General features: G+C 34.4%; 1 protein-coding gene across 1 annotated transcript; it reads right to left on the bottom strand.

The window, feature by feature from the left end:
- Nucleotides 1–5,554: 5,554 nt before the first annotated feature.
- On the bottom strand, nucleotides 5,555–14,645 carry LOC112522544 (serine/threonine-protein kinase STY46). The gene is made up of 16 exons (XM_025131738.1): nucleotides 14,274–14,645; nucleotides 13,220–13,334; nucleotides 11,925–11,998; nucleotides 11,592–11,711; nucleotides 11,219–11,273; nucleotides 10,780–10,890; nucleotides 9,729–9,779; nucleotides 8,102–8,277; nucleotides 7,893–8,000; nucleotides 7,600–7,673; nucleotides 7,121–7,296; nucleotides 6,874–6,969; nucleotides 6,398–6,478; nucleotides 6,261–6,314; nucleotides 6,014–6,148; nucleotides 5,555–5,932 (listed from the first exon to the last, which is right to left on the bottom strand). The coding sequence occupies exons 1-16, from the start codon at nucleotides 14,489–14,491 to the stop codon at nucleotides 5,852–5,854; spliced, it is 1,725 nt and encodes a 574-aa protein (XP_024987506.1). The 5' UTR covers nucleotides 14,492–14,645; the 3' UTR covers nucleotides 5,555–5,851.
- Nucleotides 14,646–19,793: the final 5,148 nt, after the last annotated feature.

The following is a 19,793-nucleotide window of genomic DNA, read 5'->3' as shown; positions in this document are numbered from 1 at the left end:
ACCAGATTGCGAATCAATTAATGTTAAATCCGTCAAATTAAGAATTGTTAAAAACTATTATGTTGGAATTTGGATTGTTATGTTATTGTTTATTCATGAATTTGAAAAATTATGTTTGGTTGGACTAATATGAAATCTTGTTTCGAACTAATAATGTTACGTTTGTTTTAATTAATATGAAATATGTTGTTATTTTTGTAAAATTATTGTTCCATTCAGATATCAACCAAACAGCTTTATTTCATTCAGTACTAAATCATTCAGAGGGTTAAAATGGTAATTTTACTGTCATTCAGTGAACAGTTACCAAGCAACATTATTTCATTCAGCACTTAACCATTCTGACCCTCTTAACCATTCTGACCTCTTAACTATTCTGCACTAAATCATTCAGCAACTGCCAAACAGCCCCTAGGTTGTGAGCTAGATGGTTAGTGTAGCTAGGATCCTGATCATAACCCCTAGTCTAGCTACTTAAGCAGTAGGTGAGTTGAGTGTAATAGTAGTACAACACACTTGACATGTTCTTCCTTAAGAGAGTTCTTGTGGCTGTTACTGAAGGGTCAGTTGACCTGTACTAAAAAAGAGAGAACATCTTCAAGATCTTTATTAGAGGCAAAATCTTCAAACTTTATAGTGCAAGGAAGAGGAAGGTGAAAATTGAATTGGAAGTGTTCAAATTGGATAATTGTGGTTTTGGATGAGAAGAAATTCTGAAGGATCAAAGATTTAGATGGGATTTGATGGTTGATAAATACCATGAAGAAAACTAGTAATTAGATAAATTGATCAAATCGAATGAGTTTCAAATCATATGGTTAATCCAAGAGGATTCCGAAGAAAGAAGTCTATAGAAGGATAAAGAGAAAGATGATAATACCTAAGATCTGTTGGATGGGAGCTCTTCTTCTTTTGTTGGATCGGATTTAGTTACATAGGATGATGTAGCATTTATATTTTATTTTTTATAATTATTTAATGAAAAATGCTAAGAATATTGCAATGAACTGATGAGCTAACATATGACTTCTCATTCATACAATTTTAGTTTTTAATATTTTAACATTCTCAAATCATTTATTAAAAACTTGAACCTTGTTTCATCTGATGAAATGGTATATGATATCAATATTTTTGGTCCTTGAGTGTAGAGCAGGATTGTTGGCAATAACTATGTCCCTTGAATTATCACACAGGATAGGTATAACAACAAATTTTATGTCATAATTAGAAAGTTGATGTTTCATCCATAAAATTTGAGTTGTACAGCTTCCGATAGCTACATATTCATCTTTAGCAGTAGACGTTGATACAAAGTTTTATTTCTTGCTTGACCAACTTACAAGTTTTTCACCAAAAAGTTGCCAACTTCTGGTAGTACTTTTCCTATCTATTTGATAACATGCGTAGTCAGAATCTGAGTAACCAATTAGTTTAAACCCCGTGTCCTTGGATATCAAAGACCAAGGTTGGAAAGCCTTTTAGATACATGAAAATCTTTTTCACAGAAGATAAGTGTGAATTTTTCGGATTAGCTTGATATCAGAGTCGGAAAAGGCAGTTAGAACCAGCTCTCTGGCTCAAGGGATCTCCCTTGTCTCGGTGTACCTTTTAAGTATCTTAAAACACGATTCGCAGCTTCCATATGATTGCGTCGTGGGTCAGCAACAAATTGACTCAGGATGTTGACAACATGCGTGATGTCAGGACGTGTAGCTTGGAGGTGAAGTAACCGACCAACTAGTTGACGATATTGGCCAGCGTCAACTTGAGTCTTATTCTCTCCTTTGTCTAGGTTTAAATTCTGTTCGGTGGGGAAAGGACTTGGTCTGCATCCCATCATTCCACTATCTTCAAGGATGTCCAGGATATATTTTATTTGACTCAGAACCAAACCGTCGGATGTTTTTGCAACTTCAATCCCAAGGAAGTATTTTAAAGGACCAATATCTTTGATGTTGAATGCTTTGTCAAGTTGCATTTTGGTGTGTTGGATCCATTCAAAATTATTTCCAACTATGATGACGTTGTCCACATAGATTAAGATGGCAATAGAGGATTCTTCTTTCCCATACATGAACAAGGAATGATTAGCCTTGGATTGACGAAAATTTAGGTTCAAAAGGAAGGCAGTGAACTTGTGATACCAGTTCCGAGAAGCTTGTTTCAAACCGTAGAGAGACTTTTGTAGCGACAAACTCGTGTTTCGTTTTCTTGGGAAAAGCCTTGAGGAATTTTCATGTAAACTTTCTCATCCAGGTCACCATGAAGAAACGCATTATTGACGTCAAGTTGGTGAATGATCCAGTTTTTCTTTGTAGCAATCGCTAAGAGAGTCCGAACGGTCACTAGTTTGGCAACTGGGGCAAACAAATTGTGATAGTCTACCCCCTCAAATTGAGTGAACCCCTTTGCGACTAGTTGGGCCTTATATCGTTCCACTTCACCACTAGGTTTTTAATTTTATTTTATAGACCCATTGCAAGTCGATTGTCCGCTTCCCTTTCGATAAGTTTGTCAAATCCAAGTCCCATTCTTTTCAAGAGCTTTGATTTCTTGCAGCATGGCTTGTCGCCAACGTTCATCTTGAGACGCCTGCTTAAAACTTTTCGGCTCACCGTTGGAAGTAATGGCTATCAAGAAAGCTTTATGATTATTTGAAAAAATTTCATATGAAATATAAAATTTGAGACGGGGTGTATCGTCGAGGCTTCTTGATTGGAGGCGGGTTGTTTGTGATCGACCGAAGGGGGAAGCTTCACGATGTAATCATCAAAATGCTTTGGTTGTGACTTGTGTCTCCTACTCCTGGTATCGGTTTGACCTTGAGGCTCATCACCTTGAATATACTCATTTATGAAATCAAATCGGTTATCATTCCTTCGTTGTTGTCGGTTCCAGAAAAGTGTTTAATGAACAATTGATATTGTTCATTGGTTAGGCCTTGTATGGGACTCGAGGCGGACTCGGTGCAGGCGGACTTCGGTTTGACCTTCTCCCTTTTCTTCCCGAGCCACCATTCCGGATACCCAACTAGTTTGAAACATCCTTCTCGTTTATGGCCGTTTCTCCCGCAAAACGTGCAATGCTCGTTTTTTTTTTACTTTCTTTGTTGTCTCTCACATTCCTTGGATAGCTTCTTTCCTTTGGTTGGTTGGCGATACTATGATCTCATTTCTGTGAGGCCTTGAATGCAACGGATTCAGGTGGTCTTCTTTTATCAGTCGAAATCGCCTTTTGTCTCTCATCTTCTGCCACCATATGGTAGGTTGTTCCTAAGGAAGGAGGTGGCTTAGTGGCTAATATTTGGGTTTTGATCAAAGTAAAATCAACATCCAAACCCATAAGGAACTCATACAAACGCTTCTTCTCTTGGTATTCGATCATCTTCTTGCCAATACCACATGAACATTCGTCACATGCACAACAAGGGAGAGGTTGAATCGATTAGGTTTCGTCACACAATGATCAAAGATGGGTATAGTATATTGATATGGATACATCATCCTGTCAGGTGGTAGTGACTTTCTGTTTTAGTTCGTAGTTCCGGGGGGTGCTGTCTTTGCCAAACCTCTCAAGTAGGTCTGACCATATCTCCTATGCGGTGCTTGCATACTTTACGCTATTGTGAATGTTCTTTTCCATGGCGGTGGTAAGCCACCCTTTTATCGTCGCGTCACATCGCATCCATGACATGTAGTTGGTGGACCCTTTCTCCGGTTTCTTGATGGTACCATCAATGAACTCGAATTTGTTTTTGGCGAAGAGAAAGTGTCCCATCTCTTGTGACCAATCCGAGTACTTGTTATCGATGACGATGTCGTTGGCGTGAAGTTGTTTAGGATAGTCAGACAGATGGAGATAGTAGGGTGAACTATGATCGATCATCCCGCCAGAGGTCTCTCCGGTTATGGAGATAGGTTTTCAGATAGTGATTATGCAAAGGATTCAGATAGTAGGAAAGCACCTCTGGTTATGCTTTCTTCTTAAGCAATGCTACAATAGCTTGGTCATCAAAATGACAGCCGATTGGCACTCTTTCCACCACTGAGGCAGAATTTGTGGTTGCAGCTGGTTGCGTGTGCAAATAATGAAGAACCATAAGACTAAATTATCTCCGATGTCTGTGCCCATAATATTTAATTATGTACTTGATTTTATTTCAAAACAAATGTAATCTTCACGACATTTTACAATGAAGTTTCAAGTGTAAAAAACTTGTTTCACGTGTCTTACAAAAACAATCTGGTCTCATATGATCTCAAGTGTGTATGTATATACTAGTTGTGTACCCGGCAATGCGGCAGAAACCCTGAATTTTAACAATTTTGAAGTTCCACTGGTTTTATAAGATAAGATTTAACGATGATATAGGTTACACTTGGTCTTTACATATTAATACAATTTGAATAAATAAGAGTTATGGTTCTAATTACAAACTATCGATGAAAAAAATTGTATGACAGTTTAAAATCCAATATATTTAAACGACTCCACAAATGTGTTCAATTTACACAAAGAGCAAAGAACCAAGAAACTTGAGTTTTAAGATAAACATTCATAACCAATAAAGAAAACTACAAATTTAACAGATCATAAGCCATGAAAAGACCAAAAAAGATGAGTTTTAGAATGAAATTTCAACTGTTTACCCTCTTTCTTGTCCAAAAACTCAGATTAAGGTTGAATTAAGACATGTATATATATATATATATATATATATATATATATATATATTTCNGATTAAGGTTGAATTAAGACATGTATATATATATATATATATATATATATATATATATATATTTCAAAAAAACCCAAGAACATATTAATTCAAAACATATTATATAGTGCAATTTAGACAGCCTAACCCCAAAATATATAGTATATATATATATATATATATATATATATAAATAACTATAAAAGTATATATTGTAAATATTAAAAATATTTTTTCACAATATATATAATACATAATAATACAATTAAGTCAAAAACTATTCAATATTGGACTCATTTCGAAGGTATTAAAGAGATGATTATAATGGTGTAACTTGTTAAAATAAAAATGTATTTTTTAAACATGTTTTAATTGATATACGATTATATATATTAATTCGATAAAGGTTTAAAATGAAACATTTAAAAGTAAAAGACGTAAAGTAAATTAATCAACTAATTATAGAGGTATAAAGTGTAAATTTAAAATTATAATTTTAAAAACAATCAGTTGTGAAAGGATGAGTATATGTGAGGAGAGGAGGGGAGGGGGTGAAAAAATGAAAAAAGATATAAAAGGTATCTTGGTCATTTAGTATTTTAAGACTTTAAGACTTTTTTATTTTTTGCTAAATTTGCTTTATAAGATAGTATAGATATAGATATAGATATAGATATAGATATAGATATATATATATATATATTCTTAGTTACAGGAAACAAAGAAGAATGTGATATACATGCTCTAACATAAAATTAGCATCCACCAAACATATAACATGCATGGTATCCTATAAAAGTCTGCCGTTTGCTTATATATTATTCCAACAATATATGAAAAAAAATCCATCCATTGAAGCTTAATGTGTATGGGTATACAGATACTACTAGTTTTTAATATAACATAATTATAGGGAAAGAAAAATATACCATATTTAAATTAAGAATACAATATAATAATAATAATAATAATAATAATAATAATCTACAAATTAAGTTGCATGTTAAAAACAAATAAATCAAGTGTAAATTAATTAATAGAAGAATATTTCACAGGTTAGCCGAAGTCCTTTGAAGGTCTGCTTGCACAGAGATAGTGATTCGTCCCAATGTTTCTTTTGTATGTATGTTTTCATTGATTCCCCCGTCTAAGTACCGATAGAAATCCTTTGTCTCTGCGTCGATCATCTGCTGCTGATGCTTCTTCTCCAACCTAAAAACACCAAATATCATCTAGTAAATAAGGATACATCTTTTTCATAAGAATATATTAAGCACAGATTAGATGGTGTACCTCCTTAGCTATCTGCTTTAGAATATCTATGATTTCTGTAAAGTCAGGTCTCAAACTTGGATCTTGTTGCCAGCATCTCTCAAGCAGCTCTGCCAGTTTTGGCTGTGTGTTCTTTGGAATAGTAGGTCGTAACCCCTGTAATATGGAAATAACAAATTAAGGATTTCGTTTATTTGCCATGCTATCGATCCAACTTTCTAACAAAAGATTATTTTCTTTTGACTGGATTGAAGGGAATAACAATCACCTTTTGAACCACACCGACAGCTGCTTGTAGAGGGGTTAAGTACTCGTATGGAAGCTGAACGAACAAATATATGCAAAAAAGTATATAAATTATAACAATCCCAACTAATGACAAATTGCTGAAAGAAAAAAAAGTACCTTTCCGGTTAGTAACTCCCATAATACAACCCCAAAACTGAAAACATCAGCTTTGTGATCATAGGGCTTGTGTTCAATAACCTTCATAAAAAAGAAATGTCATTATGCAAAATCAACCTCAAACATGTAAACCATAAATTGAAAATAGAATCTGCTAATATGGTCATTTTTGTCTTTGGGCTTGTGTATTTCATACACACATATGAACACACCTCCGTATCCTTGATTTCATAATTGTCACTGAAACTGGTTAGATTTTCCTTTTCTTTTTTCCAAACTGCATTCATCGCAGTTTCTTCGTGTCTCTATTTTATCTAACACAAAAATTATACCCTATGCATTATCTTAAAGACCTAAAACATACATAATACACAAGTGTTATATATGCCAATATTTGAAGAATTCAAGATGCATACAACTGTTAAACACTTGCTGGATCAAAATATCATAGAGAAAGTTTGACATGATAGAGGTACCTCAGGAGCCATCCATCGGTATGTCCCAGTTTCTGCTGTCATGACACCTGTCTGAGCCTTCACTCTAGCAACACCAAAATCAGCTACCTTAACAACCTGAAACCAAAGATATTGTATGCATTTATCAAATGAACAGATAAGTGAATTCCATAAAGGGAGTTGGCATCAAGTGTAATGAACTTTCAGTAGGAAGTGATAAGAAGCTTCATTAATAACAGGATTACTATAGAAAGAGTGAGCATCTTACATCATGTTCATCCAGAAGAAGATTTGCAGCCTTGAGGTCCCTGTGTATTATGTTATTCTGGTGCAGGTAGTTCATACCCTTTGATATATCAATTGAAATCTTGAGCAATGTTGGAAGCTTAAATGTACCCTTTTGTTTGTGTAAATAGTCATACACACTTCCCCCGCTCATGAATTCTGAGTTCGACAAAAGCAAAAGATTATTAATCAACAGTGAAACAGGAAAGGTTTTAAAATTTTAAAAATCCTCCCTGTCCCATGAGAAACATTTGACTTCACATATGCTTCTACGAGTGTGTTTCACTATTTCTACATTGTCTTGAATGACCTCCAATAACGACAATAAAGGAATCTTGTCAACCAACCACAACCAACAGCACCAATAGGTTGAAGCAATGGCAATGGGAAAACAGATAATGGGACAGAGGTGGTGGTCCATTACGAATCTGGAAATACTTCTGACAGAAAATATGTTATTACCAGTTACAATGCACAAGCTTGGAGGTTTGGTACATGCTCCTATGAACTGCACAACATTCTTATGCCGGACTTTCCTGCTCATAACCAAGAGGAATCACTTAGCACACAGTAAATCTTATTGAAATTCATGTATATGGAACAACAATACAATTCAAAAAAGGGACCAAGTTTAGTGGATATAGTAGATGTAAAAGAATGGCATGTGGAAAGATTAACATAAGCTTTCATAGTTGTAGGTGTATTCCACCATACAGTCAAACGCTGCAAATATGCACAAATGATTATTGACTGACCTCAAGATGTAAACTTCTTGGGCAAATTCTTTCTGTATATCTGTGTTTACGCGCTCCGTCTTGAGTATCTTGATAGCCACTTCTTGACTACGGTATGTGCCTTTATATCTAAATTAGAACACACATCAAGTAATAAAATTCAAATCCACATGTGACTCGAATGAAAATCTTGAATGTAACCAAAATAAGTTAGGTTATTAAAGACTTACAGATCACCATATGACCCGGATGCAACTTTGTGGTCGAGCATCAAATACCGAGGATCAACTTCCCAAACATCAGTCCCATCATGAGGTATTGTTAGGTGATTAAGTTGGCATGGCGTGCCAGTTTGGTCCAGCTCACTTAAAGGAGACAATAAATGTTGATTTGGCAACGACTGTTTCTACACAAATCAAATTTGCAATCCACATTCAAAAGAGGGGTATCATAGCAGAAGATTGGCACAAAGAAATTAAACTTTTGTGACTTCAACGGTAACTTGACAAAAACAAGTGAACTCTAAAAGATCAAAGACAAGTGTAACTACGATACGATTTACAGAATGATAATATTGCTTGACCAATCTCTAGTCTTTATGCAATTTTAATATGCCACATATGATAAACTTTTAGACATAAAAGAGAAATTAACTGAAGGAGAATTAATGGAATTCAACAAATCAGTGATGACCAGTTGCTTGTTTAACATTATGCAACCATTGTAGAGATTCTACCTTTCTTTATCTCTAACTGATACTACGATTCTGCTTATTAACACATTTTACAGTTTGGCATTATTTTTATTTTCCTATGCATCCACCTAACATCTAAAGTTCAAGGACACCTGGTTTGCAAACACGATTGTGGAACATAGGTCACCAACATTCTATCTCCACTAGCATGAATTTATTTAAAATACAACAAATAGCTGATGTTCTAGTAAATTAACTATCTGAAAGTCTTTAAACATGACCAAAATAATAAAAGAACCTATTCGTATGACCTTATTCACCCACACAATATTTACAATGGCTATTGAATGACCACGTATTATATGAACAAGATCTTCACTTGAGCTGAAAATTTGTATGGACAAAAAGAAAGGCCGAGAAATGGACATTGGTTAAGCAAAGGCGACCATGGTAGTTGCAGACACCAAGGTACATGAGCTGTAAAGCTTCGACAACAATCTTGTTGAAACACAAGTTGTTCGTATCAATTTGCAAACACGTAGATATTTTGTCAAAGGGTAGATCATGAGAACATGTCATGTCATAACCAAACCAAAAATGATGGTCCTGGATTAAGTGATATATACATAAAAGTCTACTCTTTTCACCAAAGACGATGAGACCAGATTCCATTGATGGCACTTCGTTTAATTATGAATGACATTGTGGCAATACGTGGAACCCCATCAGATTACTCTCCAAAAGATCCCTTGACGAGAGAAGGGAGGTTCCAACTTATATTGAAGAGAGGGTCCAAGTCTTAGCCGATATGGGACTCCAACACGCCCCCTCCAACAAAGGCTAAATGGGCACAGATTGTCTCAGAGTGTCAATTGGTGGAACTTGGCTTTGATACCATGTGAGAATATGTGGAACCACATCAGATTGCTCTCCAAAAGAATCCTTGTGGAGAGACGGAGGTTCTAACATATATTGAGGAGAAATGGTCCAAAAGTCGAAGTGGGGCTTCAACATATTATACAGACTCCTGCTTTAGATGTGAGGTTCTAATATGGCAACAAAGTTCTTGCAAGATACAGTAATAACAGCATATGGATGTACAAAGCAGATACATCTACCTTGTAGTCATATCAAGACATGAATCTTAACCGGCAGGTATTTACCTCAAGCTTAAAAAGTTCTCTTTCTAATGCACTTTGGAGCTGATCAGTTTCCTGAAAGTATGAACAAATTTCCATAAAAAGGACAGCCAAATGGACCAAGCATCATGGCTCCTTAAACACACAACATGCCTTGACATTTATTGGTGTTTCTGAAACTGCTGACCAGTGTAGTAGCAAATACTACGAGTCAAATATTAAAACTGATGTTGTACAGTTACCAGAGGACATGCTATTTCAATAAATAAACAGTTAGTAGAATGAAGAACTACATCAGAGAACTATCCAATCCCGCAAAGAATAAACTCCCTACATTTTCTAACAAGCGATGAGGTTGAATTTTAAGAGTCAAATTGACATACGTTTGGAATTAATTTTTTTAATTCACTCAATCTTTGAGACAAAGAATCATGATCCTTGTAAAGTTTTAAGAAGAACTACCAACAGAGAAAGTAGAGATATGAATAATAAGTAATCCAATGTAAAAGCAACCAATAAATTGTCAATCTGACCCTCAAAGTTAAACTGAGGCCGTAGAGTGGCAGGCAATAAGGGTTTGTTTGGTTTGCGGGATTGCATTGGATTTGGAATTGAATTCCATCCCAATCCCATGTTTGGTTTGAAGGATTTCCTGGATTTGAAATCCCGGTACTTCATTGAAATCCCTCAAACATAGGATTTTGAAATCCCACGGGGGTGGTTGGGATTTCGTAGGATTTATATATAATAATGTTCTAAAATATGTTAAACATTTCTTTTCTAATAATTCATTAATAAAAAGGTAATTTGATTATTTTTATAATTATTTATAATTTGCTATTATAAATGATTTAAAAGAAATGGAATTCCATTCTATCCCAAATCCATCAAACCAAGCACACCAAAGATTCCAAATCCAAATCCCTCCCATTCCAAATCCTTCCACTAAATCCAAATCCCTCAAAACCATTCCATCAAACCAAACGCCCCCTATAAGTGCTTAACTTTGATTGTAGACAACAAGTTCATGCAACTAACTTTCTTATCTCACATGAATGAAAGAGCACGAGGATACCTCATATGGCCAACCATCAACAACGAATACATCTAATGAGTAGCGATCTACTGTGGAAAAAGCATGTGCTTCCTGGATGTTCAGTCCGACTTCAGCCAGCAAGGATGTCAACTGAAAATTTTGAACATTTAAGTATTTGTTAAGTGCCAAAAGCTAATCGAAGAAGGTTGATAAGATGTAAATAACTGGACTCTTGGCATTTATTTCTCATTCAGTTGCCTCAGATTCATGCCTTGTGAAATGGTAAACTATATACGGTATGTAGTACCTCATCTTGTATAAAAAACCAAATGACCAAGAAGACAACAAGCAAAGAAGCAGGTTAATGGGAATTGTACACCGAACTTGAGAATCTATTGGAGAATTCTATGGAAAATTTGCAGAACCATGTGAAAACTCCAAACTTGATACATCTACTGTTAAGAGAACAAAGAAGCACCTGACTCAGAAGCTTTGGTTTGTCATCTGTTGAAAAGGTAATTTCGTGCATAGGCCTGAATAAGAATTACATAAAAGAGCGTCACAATAAAATGTAATGAAGGGCAACTGTGTTTAACTTAAAAGTACCAATAAGATGTAAGATTTCTTCGAGGAAAAGACTGCAATATACCATAATAACAAAGTGAGATGTCCAAGTGATTCTCATATAACTTACAACATCCTAATGCATTAATTGGTATGATTTAATACAGTAAAACAAAGCAAATTTAAATGTTTTTTGTAGAGTGACATGTTTCTGCTATTGCATCCATTAAGACAGTCTAATATCTCAAGTCAAAGCAAAAAATGAAAGCTTTCCTCCACTTCTATACCTGGGAAGAGTTGGATAGCTATTTACAGCACTGTCCCCATTCTGAACTTCAGACTCATTTGCTTCAAGTGCAAGGGCTTCTAGATTAGGTGATGACCCAAAGGCAGGTGGTGGATGAATGCTATCATAAACAAATCATCATTTAATAACATAAAAGGTGCAGAAAAGTAAGACCTAAAGAAACAAAAGAAAAAAACTAATTAGTAGGCCTGATGGGCTGTTTGAATTGGGGCGAAAGGAGCTTAAGAAGACCATTGGAGTTCCACTTGCATTTAAATTCAATGAGTTAAAGAAACAAAATATTGGTGGAATGTTATGATCCTTCAATGTTTACCTCTGGGCAGATTGCTGTCTAGGAGCGCTGGAATAAACTAAATCATCAGAGCTGCCATCGGTTGTTGGAGAAACCTGCATATAAAGAATGGAATTCAGACCTGCTACACCATCAGAAAAAGAAGAGAAAAACACAAATAGAACATGCCCTTAACAATTGACTTAGAACAGGCAACTAAAATTACGAAAAGAAAAACTCTTGAAGTATGCCAAATTCAAAAAGTATATATGCATATATACAACAAACTCTTCTTGGCCACTAACTCCAATAGTGAACTTCAAGAGTTCCAATGATCATGGATTCAAACCCTTAAACCAATAACTACAAAATGCATACACATACTTGGCCTAATTCAGCTGGCGTCAATCGTCATGTCCAACACGTATCCTTGCGCATTTTTTTAATGGAGTACTCAATGCAAAAGATCAAGTTCTTATGGAGCCAGTCAGTTTTTTGCAGCTTTTGAGGTATTAAATATGTCATCGTGTGGTCAATAAATTATGAAGGCGCAAAGTGGTAGCTTAGAAAATGGGTCAAGCATGCATAAAATATAGAGAAGCCTGTCTTCATAAAATTAAGAAGAGACCCACTCAAGCGTTGCACTTAGGCACAATACATGCACCTTTCAGAGATTAGAAAAAGCTACTGCTGCATGCACTGAAGCATCTAGAGTTCAGGACTTCCCTCTAGGTTTACTCATTTACAAGACTTCCATGCAACACCAGAAAACCAAGGTGTAAAGGCTATAACGTACCAGAAGAAGAAGTTAGGTGTACTTAATGCAGCCATGCCAATTGGACACATTATGGATCACCACATCCATTTCAAAACATAAGTCTTAAGTTGAGCCTTGTGACTTCAAACTGACACCCTCTTTTTGCTAACTTTAGACTGAACTACTCAGTTTTAGAGTAAATTGTACAAGACTGCTGCATACAAATAGCTCATGTTTTTTTGTTGATATATTCATGTAAAGTTCCAACCAAAAAAAGTGTCAGCTTAATAAATTGTACAAGACTGCTGCAAATCAAATAGCTTATGCTCTTTTTTCTGTTAATAAATTCATTTAAAGTTCCAACCAAAAAAGTGTCAACCACAAATTCAACCCAGGATGATGATAGTTTCACTTGTCCCCATTAATGAACAATGGAAAGGATAATTTTGACAAGTAGGTGAATTAGACAAAACCAAACCAGCTAAACGATCGCCATGATAGATAATTGGATGAAAGAAGGCCATTCATAAGCTCATAATTTCCCAATAAATTTGTTGGAAGTCTAGGCACATGAGCTAACCTGTACTAGCCGGACCTCGAATGCAGGCCTATTAGCAGGATCATGTGCTAGATGCAGTAACCGTTTGTGCATGAGTACATCTTCAGCCCTTTCTACGTTTACATCAAGTGCATACCTTCAATGCAGCATATAGAATTCATCAACTATGATTGCATTATCCACTTATTGTAGTTTGTATGTGTGCATTTGAGAAAAATGGTAGAGAGAATCTAGATACCATATTATTTAACATTTCAATCTGAACTTTGAGCAAAGAAAAAAAAATTAGTATTCATAATTGTCCCAGATAAAACAAATTAGCTGTATGCAACAATTTTTGATTCTGAATCAAATGCATACATTCAGTGCACCATATAATTGAAATACATCAAAATTAATTCAATTATTCCAACCCTCATGTTGCCTAACCATTATCATATGAATTTAATTGCTAAGACCATCAAAAAGCAAACTCTACCTTCATTAAACATAATTCTATCCAAAAAGAAATACAAAAACGAAATAATAATAATAACGATAGCTGTTGACGATCGCTTGATGTGTACAAAACCAAATTAAATACAGTTATTAGGAACGCGATTAGATAAGTTCCCCATCGTCCACTTTAGGTTCGAATTCAAGCCATTAAATTTCAAACTCAAATTTGGCCCACATATTTTACTGTTGCAGCTCAAATCTTTTTTCCTATATTTTATTGGTTTTCAGTTATTCTTCAAGCAAAAGATCGATCTTAACAAGAGAAAACAAAACATGTTTAGACAAAAAAAAAGTCAATAAGTAATTCTGATGGGATGGATGGAGTAAATTAATGTAGATGTGAAGCCGTTGTTTTCTCCAAAACCAGTACTTAACAAAACGAAGGAGGTAATCTGGCGTAAAAGCTAGCTGTTCCCATGGAAAATGATGAAATCTCAAAGTTAATTCAACCAATCGCACATTGAAAAACATCAAACCTACATTTACATATCTGAGTTACACACAGTAACGCATCTAACTATCTGATTTGTACTATACGGTCTAACCGTATATAACAAGAGTAAAGGTTTATATATACCTGGTAGGTAGACGATTGAAGTGAGCCAGGAGTTCATCCTCAAATCCAGGTTCGTTAGCTTCTTCGTTGTTAGACTCTTTGAGTCGGCAAAGAACCTCATTATAAACCTCTAGCTTCTTCATCTGATGCCGGTGTCCGTTACAATTATTCCCCACCGTGCGCGGCGGCGACGATTCCAGACTCCTACTACTACAACTCTCGTTACTATCCATCACCATCACAAGATTTACAGATACTTATCACTGGAAATCAAAATGAACAACAAAAAAATTCCAAGATTCAACAAAATTACTCAAAGAGGATTCCGAAACCACAATTCTAATGCAACTTTTTCCCGCTGTGTCTCATGCCTCTCTCTCTCTCTCTCTCTCTCTCTCTCTCTTCCCACTTAATTTCTGAGCTTTTTCTCACATATATATATATATATATATATAATGTGTGGGAGAGGGTTTCCAATTTTTGTTTACTACATCTTTAACGGCGCTTCCGAGTCGAATCAATTTGACTCGGCTTTCTCTTTTATTATTTGTTTTATTTTATTTATTTATATTATTTACTTTTTAATACCAAATTATTGTATATTTTATTGTAATTATCGGTTTGTCTTTTTTTCTGATGTGGATATTCGAAACTTTAAATTAATATATATATATATATATATATATTATTTTTATTTAATATTATAATGTGTGTGATTAAAATAGAATCGTACTGGTACTACTCCTAAGTCCCAATCATGTGTGGAAACACGTGACAACAAATCCAGCCACCTCTTTCAGCCAATAGTAAGATCTCATCTAATCTAATCACCTATTTTCCCAATTAATTATCCAATAAATTACTCCTTAATTTGGTGAAAATTACCCTAAACTTTATTTATCACAAAAAAAATCCTTAGCATTTTAGAATTGGTAAATGACTATTTTTTTAAAAAAAATATATAATATTTATATACGACAAATACAACAAACAAACTCATGTACCTTCCTCACTTTTGGTGAGACTTGAACCCCTGATCTCTTAGAAAGTCAGAGACTACAATACTGCTAAGCTAAAGACCTTTTCCCGACTTAATTGTAACATTTTTACTCTCTATTGTAACATTTTTAGTTTTCTTTATTGTCTTGAATCTTCATAATCTTCTGTGTCCTCGTATGCATCTTCTTCGGAATAAATCTTAAGTCTAAATTAATAAATACTAATATAATGTTTGGTTCATAGAATGAAATTTATTGTAATTGAAGTATGTTAAAGGAGTTGGAATTTGAAGAAACTCGAATGAAATTTGATCAGGTTTGACCATGCGTTTGGTTGACGATAATTCAAATGGAATGTGTATAAGAAATTGAAATATGTTTGTTTGGCTTGTTGATTTGTAGCAATATAATGAAAAGTGACCAAAATACGATATAGTGATATAACTGATAATAATATTAATTAGTTGGTGGTGATAGTCATGGTGGTAGTGGTGGCAACGGCAACGATGGTGGAGGCAGCAATGGCGACAATGGTAAGGGTGGTGGTGTTGGCTGAGGTGACAATGGTAGTGATGGTGGAGGCTACAAGAAGAACGTTGGTGGTGGTGATGGTGGCGGCGGAGGTGGTGGTGGTGGCATAGACAATGATGATGGTGGTGGTGGATGAGGAGGAGGTGGTTGTGGCAACACAATAGTGGCAGTGGTGACGACTATCGTGATGGGATGGAATAAATTAGAATAATATAAAAGAAATTTAGGGGCCGTTTACCAAATACTTACCCGGTAAGCACCCAGTGGTAAAATTCAACATTATCATTTACTTACCGATTAAGATTTTAATCAACAAAAAGAGTTTTCTATGCAACAATTTACCCGATAAGAGCTGACCGTGGTAAAAGTCATTGCCCTCACTTACTGGGTAAGACTCTCAGTTGTTGTTTCGTTCTTATCAGATAAGATTCTTAGTCCTTGTCATGTTCATCCGGTAAGGTAATGTAACTTGGTAAGCGCTTACTCGAGTAAGCATTTGGTAAACGACCCCTTAGTCTTTTTTTATAAGATATGAAAATGAAGAATCCTTGCTAAAACCCAATGAACCAGAAATCCATACTAAAACTCAAATAATAAATGGATGAAATTTGGTTAACGGAATTAATGAATTCAATTCCTTCAGATTTCATGTATTCCAACGAACCAAACGATATTTAAATCTAAATCAAAAAGGTTAAATACAAATCAAACATCAAGATATCTCAAAGCCAACATCAAGATCAAGAACAAAATCTAAATCAAAAACTCAAAATAAAAAATTTTTGGTTAAAACTATAACTTTGTTGTAGATTAAGGTTTATGGGTTCAAACGAGTTAGCTCTCTGATGATGCTTGATAGTAACAACGACATTGTAATTGATAGTTGTGCTTGTAAAAGCCGCAAGTTTAGGTAGCAAATTTCCAAAGTCTCTCTCGTCCTCTACAATCAAAATCCATATTTTAGAAGATGATCGGACCAAGGAATAGTTGATCCTAGATCAAACGCTCGAAAAAAGACGATCCCCTCTACGAACCAGTTCCAAACATAGGGTCAAACCCACAAAACCCCTCCAGATCTAGACGAAATCACTAAACCAATCATTGTCCTCCAAATCTGACATGAACTCTAGCTAGTTTCTACATCTAGTTCATATGCATCGTTTTATATTTATTCATCTGTATTTGAGTTTTGAATAGTGAGTATTTGCATTTGATTAATTAGCATGTTATATTTTAATGATTTAATTTGATGTTTAAGGTGTTTAATCAGGGTTTTTGATCTAGCCTTTTAAGGTGCGTTTGGTATGCTGACTACATGGGACAGGACGAGACAAAAAAAATAGTCCCATGTTTGGCATGCCATGGACAAAAAATACATAGGACAACATGAGATTATTTTTAAATTTCATGGGACAAAACTTGATGGTTTTTGTTCCACCAAAAAAGATAGAACAACATGGGACTAAATATAAATTGACTATATTACCCTTGTTATTTCTTTCAATAGAAAACCTAATTACCATTTTTGCAGCCTCCTTCGTCATCGTTTCTTCCTTCCTTCCATTTTCAAGAAATTTTTGCTCAAAATCTCTTATTTTTAATCTTGCACCTTTGTTTTTACCACAAATCCCACCTGGGTTCTTTCTCATTTCAGGTTTATTTGTGAAATCCCATCTGGGTTTTTGTGTCTCACACCCTTGTTTCATTTGGGTGTTTTTTGTTGGATTTCAAAAATGATCACTGGTTCAGACCTTTACCATGTGCTTACAGCCGTGGTTCATTTGGGTGTTTTTTTGTNCCATGTGCTTACAGCCGTGGTTCATTTGGGTGTTTTTTTGTTGGATTTCAAAAATGATCATTTGGGTGTTTTTTGTTGGATTTCAAAAATGATCATTTGGGTGTTTTTTGTTGGATTTCAAAATCTCTTATTTTGGTACATTTGACATGTGGTCTTGGAATGTTAAASTTTTGATAATGTCGTGACAAATGTTACAAGTGAATTTGTGGTATGACAAATGTTATTTACATGTGGTCTTGAAATGTTAAAAAAATGTAGGTTGAATAACATGTCAAAATGGGTAATATTTAAGTGTGATTGTCGGGTTGGCTTGTCAACCCTCTTTTGTCATTTTTTTTGGATTTATATTTAATGTATTAAATTTGATTATAAAAACTATGTAATTAAAATATATTTTGGTTGATTTGTTGTCATTTTACAATCATTATATGATATAAAATAACATTGAACAACATTTAGGGATAATATGGTCATTTTAACAGTTTTGTCATGTCCTGTTCTAGTCGTACCAAACATAGGACAGACAATTAGTCCTGTTCCGTCCCGTCCTGTTCCATTATGTCCCGTCCTGTCCTGTCCAATCTTGTCTACATGCCAAACACTACCTTAGGTTTGTTTCTTGATGAAGATTAATGATAAGAAAAATGAATAATTGAAAAAAAACGTGAAATAAGTGATCATTTTGCCATCCTAGACCTAGTTGATGGAGATAGTTGATGACCGCTACAATAAGGACCAATTTCTAAACAAAATGCAAATATTGAGATATTTTCATATTAAATGAAGTTTGAAAATCAGTCTTATAGTTATTACGAAACCATAAGGGTCAAAATCCGTAATTTACTCTTAATTATTTTAATACTTATATTAATTAGCGGGAAAAGTCCAATTTTCACGATTTTTTAAAATACTTAGTTGAAGGTTTTTCTTTTAAATAGTATATAATAATTTGCATTTTTTTATTTTATTTAAAAAAAAGGTTATTGAAGGTATAATCAAACACGATGTCGGTCACTGTTATTATTATATTATTGATTGTTTTGGATATCCAACCTGTTATGTAATCTGATTAATCTTAGGATAGTCATCTGCTTTGTGGGTAGTCTGAAGTCCCTGCATTTGAATTTTTATGGCTACAAATAGATTTTTATTCCTCTTTAGATTTGAACCTGAAACCTCCAAATACTTTTGATTTTTGCAGCCTAAATTCAAACCAATCAAACACCATCCTTATCGTTATCTTTATTTAATAATTGCATATATTTTAGATTGTGACTATAAGTTTTGATATTATACATGGTGCCTTTTTGTAATGTATATTAGATTATTATTGGGAATTTATGCATGTGTCGATACTTATCGTTTTTCTAACTATTTTACCAAAAAAAACATTATTAAATCTAATAATGTGATGTTTTGTTGAATTTTATTCACATGAAAAACACATTTATATATACAACTATTTATTTCACATGAAAAATGTATTTATATTAAACGATTGTTTCACACGATACGTCTAGTAACCACGTTGTCAAGGCTTAGGGAGGGCAGATCGGTCATTCGACTGTCTGCATCTTGAGCTGTTGGGTTTGATTTATTAACGTATATTAACATTTTCAAAGTTAAGTTGTATAAACTTAAGTTAAGATACGTTAATATTCATGAGTAATATATGTATGTTAATTTATGTTAAGGTACATTAACATTCAATATTTTACATATTAATGTTTGTTAATATTCATTGTTTTTCATGTTAATGTACGTCAGTTGTTCATTGTTTTTCATGTTAAGACATGTTAATATACGTTAACGTTTAAATGTTACGGTTGTAAAATATTCCATGTTAATATGTAGTTATTAACGCATGTTAAGGTTGAATGTAAACATTTGTTCATATATGTTCATAGTTGTTAACATATGTTATCGTTGAATGTTAACTTATGCTCATGAATGTTCATTGTTGTTAACATATGTTAAGGTTGAATGTTTGCATATTAACTCTTATTAACCTCTGTGTCCGCCTACAACTTTGTCATCAAAGTTCCACATAATTACTAAATTGCCACCACGTATTTTTGAGGCGTCAGATCTTGAGCCGGATTTCATCCAACGGCTTTGGGGTCTTCCTATGCTTTCTACCAAATTTAGTTTCTACATGATCATAAGTCTCCCACTCTCTCTCTACACACACACACACACACACACACACACACA

The sequence above is a fragment of the Cynara cardunculus genome, assembly GCF_001531365.2.
Source record: "Cynara cardunculus var. scolymus isolate 2C chromosome LG 12, CcrdV1, whole genome shotgun sequence".
In the NCBI taxonomy this organism is placed as follows: Eukaryota; Viridiplantae; Streptophyta; class Magnoliopsida; order Asterales; family Asteraceae; genus Cynara; species Cynara cardunculus.
This window is presented reverse-complemented; position numbering and strand designations above follow the sequence as displayed.